Raw genomic sequence first — 9,188 nt, 5'->3', positions numbered from 1 at the left:
GGGTGTGCACCAGGGCTGGTGGGCTGAGGCAGATAGGCTAACTTATTGAGGGGGGATCACTGTCCCGAGGGCTCGAGCTGTGCCCCCAAATCTGAACCACCACCACCAAGACATGCAACTGCGTGAAGCAAACCAAAACCTGTGGAGATAATTAACTAACTCTTGCCCCTCCAGCTGCGGGGCTGGGTCTGAGCCTTCACGGGGTGCCCCAGGGGGTGGCTAAGTGCACGGAGGGTGCTCGGGGACGGCCCACGGCGGCCAGGCCGCAGCGGGGACCGCCTGTCCCCCCTCCTGCGCCCGGGGAGGCGGGGATGGAGGCGGTGGTGCTGCCAGGCCCCGCCTGGGCCGGCTGAGGGGCGGGCGCTGCCGCCAAGCTCCTACAACCGCCGGCGGGGCCGGGCAGCGGTAGGAGCCGGCGGGGGCTGCGGGGCTGGGGCGGGCAGGGAGGCGGGGGCAGCTCGGTCGGGGCAGCGCGGCCGCCTCTCCCCGCTGACCGGCGGACAGACAGCGGGCGGCTGGTGGACCCGCAGGAGGAAGAGGAGGAAGAAGAAGAAGGGTGCGGGAGTACTCTGTGGTTGCTGACCGAGCGTTTTGGGGTCTGTCCCCCACCATCCAGGCACCCGTGGGGTCCATGAGTCCCGGGCTTGCAGCCCCCCTCGGCTTGGGTAGCTCGGCGGTGTGGTAGTGGCAGTGAGATGGGGGGCAACCTGGGCTGCCACCGCTCCATCCCCCGGGACCCCGGCGACCTGTGCCACAGCCGCAAGTTCAGCGCGGCGTGCAACTTCAGCAACATCCTGGTCAACCAGGAGAGGCTCAACATCAACACGGCCACGGAGGAGGAGCTGATGACCCTGCCCGGGGTCACCCGGGTGGTGGCCCAGAACATCGTGGAGTACCGCGAGTACATCGGCGGCTTCAAGAAGGTGGAGGACCTGGCGCTGGTCAGCGGGGTTGGGGCGGCCAAGTTGGAGCAGGTCAAGTTCGAGATCTGCGTGAGCAGCAAGGGCAGCTCGGCGCAGCACTCGCCCAGCTCCCTGCGGAAGGACCCGGCCTCTGAGCACCACCTGTCCGCCACCAAGATCAACATCAACACCGCTACACCGGCACAGCTCATGAGCATCCGCGGCATCACGGAGAAGATTGCCAACAGCATCGTGGACTACCGGAAGGAGCATGGGCCCTTCAAAAGTATCGAGGACCTGGTGAGGATGAACTGCATCAACTCCTCCTTCCTAGACAAAATCAGGCATCAGATTTTTGCAGAGAGGTCCCGGCCCCCTTCGACAAACACCAATGGTGGCCTCAACTTCACGGCCAAGCCTCATCCCAGCCCCACTTCACTAAGCCTCCAGAGCGAGGACTTGGATTTTCCCCCCGGGGGCCCAACCCAGATCATCTCCACTCGCCCGTCGGTGGAGATGTTCGGGGGGCTGAGGGACGGCAGACCCGTGCTGAGGGTGGCCACCTGGAACCTGCAGAGCTGCTCCGTTGAGAAGGCCAACAACCCGGGCGTGCGGGAGGTCGTCTGCATGACGCTGCTGGAGAACAGGTAAGAGGCAGCGCTTGTCTGGTAGTCCCAGCTTCCCATGGGATCCTAGGTCGATGCCTTTTGGGTTTTAGAGCAGTGCAATGTCCCATTGTGATCCTGGTACTTTGCATGCCTCATTGCTTCCTGGGATTATTAAATGCTTCCTGCTTCTTGTGGTGGATTTCTGATTGAGTCCTAATGCTGGGGCTGCAGTCACTGTCCCATGGTGGAGCCACCGTAGTCCTTAGAAGGTGATAGCCCACCTGAGGATGTGCATGGGTATTTATGCTCATCAGTATGGGAAAGATTGAGCTGTTACGGTTGGTCGCAGTGGGCCTGCTAAGACTTGTTACTGTGGTCGAGGACAGGTTCTTCATCAAGGCGCGAGCCTTTTGAACAGGTTACAGGCTTGTCTTCCCTACCAGAAGCCAGGAGGGAATACCAGGAGAAGGGTTGCTCTGTGTATACCCTGTTTCTCACAGTGTTTTCCCAAGCATCTTAGTGCCACTTGGGGAGGCTGGATACAGAGCTGCTTCTGCCTTTCTCAGAGCCTTGCAGCAGTTATGTTCTCATTGCCAAGCTGAGACCTTCCAGTGTTTCTTCTCAAAAAAGTTTTGTTTGGGTGGTGACCTCCTTAACCTCAGTGTTGGGGCTGTAGTCTGCCCTCTCTTGGACCCACTCTTCATTGGGGGAGGGAAATCAAAAGACTTCAGAGCACACTCAGTATGTTTTGGGCAGTGTAATGAGCGTGGAATACCACAGCTTGTCTCATGAGGGTGACACAGGTCATTAACAAGCAGTCATCGGGTGCTTGCTAATCTGGGGGTGCTGCTCATCTGCAAGGTGTGGGTCAGTTCCCTGGGCTGCCCCCGTGCCAGGTTGGTGCAAACCCACTGCATCTTCCCTCTGCCCTGGTGGCAGGGCACCTGCTGGGGAGAGCTGGGCTGCTGACACTTGCTCCGCGCAGCCAGCCAGCCCTGATTTCGCTGGGTTTATGGGCATGGAGCAAGATCTGTTTGTGGTGTGGTCAGTGGCTGGGCTGACCTTTGCTACTAAAGGGGGATAGTGCTTCTCCTGTTCATGGCTGAGAAGCCAAGAGCAATTCTTGTAAGGTAGGCACATAGCAGAGCTGGGGGTATCTCTCTGCCAAAATACCTCGTTGCTATATTCTCTGCTTTCTATAAGTTCGTAAGAATGCAATGAGGGTTTCACAGTAACTTTTGCCCTCTCCTTTCCACGTGTTAAATCTGTCCCAGTGGGTCTGGTGTTTGGTTTATGGCACTGGGAAGCTTACTTTGCTCTCTGGCTTCTGTTCAAACTCCCAGCTGGAAATCAGTACAGACAGGTGACTCTCAGACTACTGAAGAGGGGATACGGTGGGGAAAGGAAACGCTGACAAACTGTTATCCTTGGGAGTGCCGAGAGGCCTGTCCTTCTCTGGTACTGGCCTGCCGTGCTGCATAACAGCTATTGTCGGTGTGCTGGCAGAGGTCAGGCATGCTAGAAAGACAGCGACAGTGTTTTGGCATCCTGCATCGTGGTACCGTGTTCCTGGGCAGGGACACCTCTGTGCTGCTTTCCCCCTGCCCTGCTGCGTGCTGTTTGGGCGCCTGATGCTCCGACACAGGAAGCATCTCTCACACTCCAGCCACGACTGCTCGATAGCCAAAATGGGGATGACAGCCCAGCTAGGATTATTAGGTCCCAGTTCTGGAAGAGAAGTGGCTTTGGGGATTTCTGTGCCTTTGTTCATCTTAGAGCCTCGTCTGGTCAAGTGTTAACTGTCTGCCACTTCTGCATCTTCAGCATTGGTGGGGCATCCAAAACAACCCGCCTGTTAAAAAGGATAAGCAAAGAAAGTGACATATAAAATAAGCCTGCATGTGCATGCAGTGTGATCATAACTGTTTGTTTTGCTTTGTTTTATTTTTTAGCCTGCATGGCACTTTTTATCCAGCTTAACCCAGCAGGTACGCGGGTGTGCTGGGGGGTGTGAGTGGGCTCTCTGAAACCTTGAGATTTTCAAGGAACCTGCTACAAGGAGTTTTTTCATGCTGTTCCGTTTAATTGCACAAATACCATCAATCACATGGGGAGAGCATGGGGCAATTGTTCTCTGTACTTGACCACACTTGTGGTAAGTCGGAAAGAAATGAGTGAGTGATGTGCATCCACAGACAGGCCTGTGAAAGCTTCCTGGGAAAGTAAATGTGGGAACAGAGAAGTGGACACAATGCAGGAATAAAAGTATATGTTAGGAAAAGTCTTACTCAGCACCTCAGTGAGCAACGAGAAGGAATTTCCTCTTGCTCGTGCTGTGTAGCTGCAGTCTGTGGAGCTTTGTAGCTGTAAAACAAACTTTGCAGAGCTAAGAAGCTGTCTGTGTGTGTGAAGTCCACGGTCTGCCTCCCAGCCCCAGCTTCCTGGACCCTGGAAACTGATAAAAATGACTTGCAAACTAATCTTTGCCCAGGTGAATCAGCTTCTTACTAATCTTTTACTTCTTACTAACTAATCTTTTGCTTCTTCAGTCAAGAAAACATAATTGCACAGGGCTTATCAGTGCTTCAGCCTACCAAAATCAGTGCAGTATGGAAGGTGCGTGCTTAAGGAGCTCAGCGGATGGCCCATACTTGGTCCTAGCTGGAAACATGAGCAGCAAAGCTTTTTCTGGTGGATCTGAAGGTTATTTAGCCTGACAGCTTAGCTTGTGGGAGCGTCTGCCTGCCTGCCTGCCTTGCTAATGCACTTTGTGCACCACTGTCTGCATGTAAATAAGCGTGCTGCTGCGTGCTCGTACCGTGCGGTCCTGTGTGGTCTCAGGGGCTGGAGGGTTGCTTTGTGGCAGAATGTGTGACAGCCTGCCTCCCATAGCTTTCTAAATCCAGGAAAAATGTGCAGCATGTCAAGAAGACGGTTTTAAAAACATTAAGGAGCCACAAGGAATCTTAGTCTGAGCTGGAGATCTCTGTCCAGGGACTCTCATGCCAGTTGAAATGCTGGTTTTAGTGCTTCTTTCTTGTTTGTGGCTTTTTTTCCCTCCTGTCTGGTTCACCTCAAATAGCTTTGAGACCCCTTGGGCTTGTTCTTTCAGGCATTAGCAAGGAGGGGAATTGCTGCTCATTTCCAGGTGAGGCCAGACGATGAGCTTCTTCAAGCCTTGGGCAGCCTTTGCACTGGGAGAGCAGTGTTGCAGAAAGGGAAAAGGACAATGCCTTCATTTGTTTTTATTTCATTTAAGGAAAAAAATAAGGCAAGAAAAGGTCAAACTTCACACAGAGAAATCTGCTGGAGGAGGGAAAATATACTCCACACTCTCCCCACAGTGCTAAATTTCTTAAGAATAGCAGCAAGAGGAGTGTGTACCAAATAAGTGAGTATGACTGCTACTGCTAAGCTATTTTGAAATCCACCACTGCGGTACGAAAATAGAGAAATACAGCAAGGTCCTCAGTCTCTTTCTTATATTTCAAGGATCTATGTTTATGACTGTGTTTGGAGTGGAGGACAGAGGTGTTTTCATTCAGAGGAGTAGAGAGTAATTTTAGAAGATTAACATGGTGAATGTGGAGGCGAGCATGACACTTAATTGGATTAAAGTATCAAATGTGGGTGAATTTGCCCAAACCCATGGCATTTCTTGCAGATGTGGTACAGCAGATGTGGGATTTGTTTAAGGCAGGACAGAGCTGGCATTCCTTGCAGGCCGCAGGTCGTCTCTTCCTGCTGCCATCAGCTCTCGAGGCTGGGGAGAAGTCACCAACAGTTCATTTGCACCTCAAAAAAAAAAAAAAAAAAAAGTAGCATGAGTTTGGCATGGCGAGTTCAGATCGAATGCACCTGCACCTGCTTCTTCATGGGGAGGATTTGCAGCCCCAGTGGAGATGTTTTCTCTGGCCAAGGTCAGCAGAAGAACACGAGGGTTGTCCCCTACCTGAGGGAAGCGAATGCTTTCCTCTCTTCATCCATACCTGCATGAAACTTCTCCCTCCTGGCCATAAACTGAGCTCGTGGCTGCTGTGGCACCCCACGACTGCTCTCTCTGGCTTGGATGTGCTGCGTGACTGCAGGGTGACACAGGTGAGTGTTGTGCCAGCTGATGCACAGAGCACCCTGGGGATACATCTTCTAGTTTAATTGCTTGCTTGGAAGTTTGCTTGTAGCTGAGGGCAGCAATTAGCTGTGCATGTTCCCCAGCACGTTTTGTGGGGGAGGCTTTCCAACTGGTGGAAATTGTGCTTCACAGTACCGAGCAGGAACTTTTTGAAGACTTTTTTTTTTTTTTTTTTTTTTTTTTTTGCCTTGTAATGATACTTTGCAATAGAGTAAATGGAAATTGACAGTCTGAAAGCCTCACTCTCTCACTCTTGAACCCTCGCTCTCTCAAAAAATAAATAATACTAATTAAAAAAAAAGCATGTGGTGGGAAGATGATGAAGCGCTAGGGTTGGGGCTCACATTCCAGGGACCGTGGCTCTGGCTCCTTCCAGATGTCAGGCGACTCAGTCTGGCCTTTTCCTCTGCTGCTGTCTAAGCTCAGCTTGTTGGTGCAGTTAGCCCTTCCTGATGCAAAATGTGTGTAATGAAGCCTTAACACCTGTTGCACAAACTGCTGTAGAGCAACAAACACAGGTGCTATTGTGAGACTGTGATTTCCCTCTCCTCTTGGAATGGTTTCCCTGTTGGTTCTTGTCTGTTACCTTTTCCAACATGCCAGCCCCTCTTCCCCCAGCACTGCGACCCGTTAGCTGTCTGCAGCTGGGTTTAACGTCAGCAGAGAGGTCTGTAAGGTAAGAATTTGGTATGCTGTCCCTCGCTTTCCTTTGCTCAGAGACCTGTGTGAGGGCTCCTGCTGCAGGAAGGTGAAGCTCGGCCCCAACCTGCCTCCCAAAAGGCAGCGGGCGGACAGGCATTCCCCTGGTAATGCTTGGATTTCAACACCTCTTCCCCAACAAGCTGGGAGAGCCTACAGGGACCAAGGGCAAGGAGAAAGTGGTTGCTTCTTTAGGAAGGATCAGGTGGTGGACCTCCAACCTGCTGCTTTGTGGTCATGTTTCCCAGCAGAATGATGGAAAGGGAACATATCCCCCACACAGACAGCATCTGGTAGTAGTAGCAGCAGCTCTTGCATGCCCCAGAGGCTCGGCACCAGGCTGCATTTGTCATTTCTCTCCCGTCACCGCCACTCTCGGCGACCCGGCAGAGCCCTGAGGTGTTTCTGCTCTGTGTCTCTTTCTGTGTCTGTTTGTTTTTTCTCCGTCAGGCTAATGCTGTGCTGGGGCCCTGCCAAGAATAATTCCCCTGCAATAAAAGAGCAGGAAAGAGGCCTGGCTCAAGTAACTCGGCTGTGCTAGTAAGTCTTAAACTGCAAAAGAACAAATGCACCCTCCCCTCCTTATGTAATGTGTAGGAAATCCTGCCTTCTGCGACTCCAGGAAAACGCTTGAGAATAAAGGGGTTTTTGAGATGGTATATTCTAGGCGTACTTTCCAAAGAGGTTTCGTTATGAACACTGCAAGTAGAGATGCATGTCAAGCCATTCAATTGCATCTCATGATACCTCTGAGGACAAAAATTGGGGTGGGTTTGTGTGGGTTTTGTTGTTACTGTTGTTTTTTTTGTCCTCTAACCCTGTGACCTTTGCAGGGACTTTCTCTTTTAAAGGGTGATCAGGGCATCTGGCTTTCTTTCACGTGTAACTGAGCTTATTCCTTGAACATCTGAGCAACTGTCCCTAAGCAGCCCTTTCTACCTGTGTGCCACCCTTAAAGATGAGAATGTGGCTGGAGGAACAGCGTAGGTAAAGGTCAGCTCATCCACGGAAAATAAAACCTACTTTTCCCCTGACTTTTATTCTGATCTTCCCCTGCCCCTGCTGTTTGTACCACAGAGCCTGACTGAAATGGAACGGATCAGCGAGGAGAGCATTTGTTATATACAGATAACGTTTCCAACATGTGGACTCGATACATCTGGCAGCACTTAATGTCTGCATAGTTTCAATCCATGCCTTCGGGGCTATTCTGCATGTTTGTTTCACATCACTGGGTTCAAGTTGCAGGTTGCAGGTATTCTGGTAAATCTGAGCTGCCAAATTTACTTCTGCAGGATTTGCTGTATCCTGCACAGCAAATATCGAATGGATCAGCTGACTTGCGGTGACAGGCAGGTGAAGCAAGTAATCAGCGTTTTATTGCCTGCTTCAGGGACCACAAGGCTATAACCTCATCCTGCTTGGCTTCTCAGAAGAGTTACGCTGCCTGAGTATAGAGAGCTCACAGTACAGCCCTGGGAGCAGTAGTCTTGTAGCTGCAGCTTAAGAAGAGCAACAGGAGCACCCCTGAAGGCAAAAGGTGCTGGTGCTGCTGTCCTTACCAGGAAAGGATGGGGGCAAGCCAAGCCAAGGGGCTACGAACATGGGAACTGAATCCCCCAAATTCCTGACATCATGCGAGTGGAAACTCGGTCAGCCCTGCTTAACTAGGGGAAAACACCGTCTCTGCAGCCAGGTGCTGGCCTGGCTTGCAGCTCATGCTGTGATCTCCAGCTGTGCTAAGCAGGGACGTTTCGTAAATGCTGGATTTACAGATTCAGCTGCACCCTCCCTGCTGCCAGAGGTCGGCTCAGCGTGGCTGTTGCCGTTGCGCTGGTAGGAGAGCCGTGCTGCTCCAGCCTGTAATTAGCATTCCCTGAAGTCACTGGGAGCCCTGCCCAAATAACAATTTCCAGGCTCGGCCAGATGAGCAGGGAGAAGTTGATAGGACACAGATTATAGCGTGCATATAACTTATTTTTAAACGGCTTTGTTCTTCGTAGCAGCGCAGGTGTAAGCTGACATATGCAAGCACAGCGGCCTCACAAAATAATTACAACCGGCTGCAGTAATTTCTCAGCGCTATTATATGGTGGGGCGATGGAGACAAGAACTGTGGCACGTTATTAATAACGGTGGTTAAAAATAGGAACACAATTGCTATTTCATTTCCAGATTATTTATTTTTTTTTTTTTTTACAAGGGGGGACTTTGCGAGCTCTGATTCACTGGAGAATAATGCTGCTGGCAAAGGAGTGTCTGAGCGCTCAAAAAGCTTTGGCAAGGTGCGGGTGAGACCTCCCGAGCAGCTCCTCTCCCATGCCAGAGGTGAGGATGTGCTTTCCCTCTGCCCAGGGGTTGTCTGCTCCTCCCTCCCCTGGCGTGGGTAGCACGTCTACTCCGTGGTCAAGTCGGGTGCTGCTTTCCAGCACGACACATATTTTAGAGCAGCTGGGAAGATCAGCCCTGCTGACCTCGTTTCCATCCTCATGGTGGGGAGGTTTTAAAGGCAGGAGCCAGGCTTCAGCCCTGCACTGTTATTTCCAGTGCTGCTGGTAAAATTACTAGAGGCTGGTAATTAAGAGGTTACTGGAGAAAGATGGTTACCCTGATTGTGCCCCCTGCGTGGCCAGATGTTCCAGAAGTTGAACAGCGCATGAATAATAAGAAAAATAGTTCATATGGAAAAGAACATTTGAGATCATATTGTCATAGATGGTAGTGCTGGCCTGCTGTGGTTATTAAACATGCTGTATCTGCAGCGGGATGAGTCCAGCAGGCAGTCCCCAGCGACCTATATGTTGAGTTATTTTTTTCCCCCTACTCCATGGACCACGCTCCAGGGCG

At 51.6% G+C, this 9,188-nt stretch overlaps 1 protein-coding gene across 1 annotated transcript in view; it reads left to right on the top strand.

The window, feature by feature from the left end:
* The first annotated feature begins 369 nt into the window (after positions 1-369).
* The window catches only part of EEPD1 (endonuclease/exonuclease/phosphatase family domain containing 1), a 61,659-nt gene continuing 52,840 nt past the window's right edge, over positions 370-9,188 (top strand). The window contains exon 1 of the mRNA XM_038174923.2: positions 370-1,549. Within this exon, the coding sequence (XP_038030851.1) occupies positions 696-1,549 (854 nt within the window). The 5' untranslated portion in view covers positions 370-695. The remainder of the gene's footprint in view (positions 1,550-9,188) is intronic.

The sequence above is a fragment of the Anas platyrhynchos genome, chromosome 2 (assembly GCF_047663525.1).
Source record: "Anas platyrhynchos isolate ZD024472 breed Pekin duck chromosome 2, IASCAAS_PekinDuck_T2T, whole genome shotgun sequence".
In the NCBI taxonomy this organism is placed as follows: domain Eukaryota; kingdom Metazoa; phylum Chordata; class Aves; order Anseriformes; family Anatidae; genus Anas; species Anas platyrhynchos.
The sequence above is the reverse complement of the archived record's forward strand: the minus strand, read 5'-3'. Positions and strand labels throughout refer to the sequence as shown.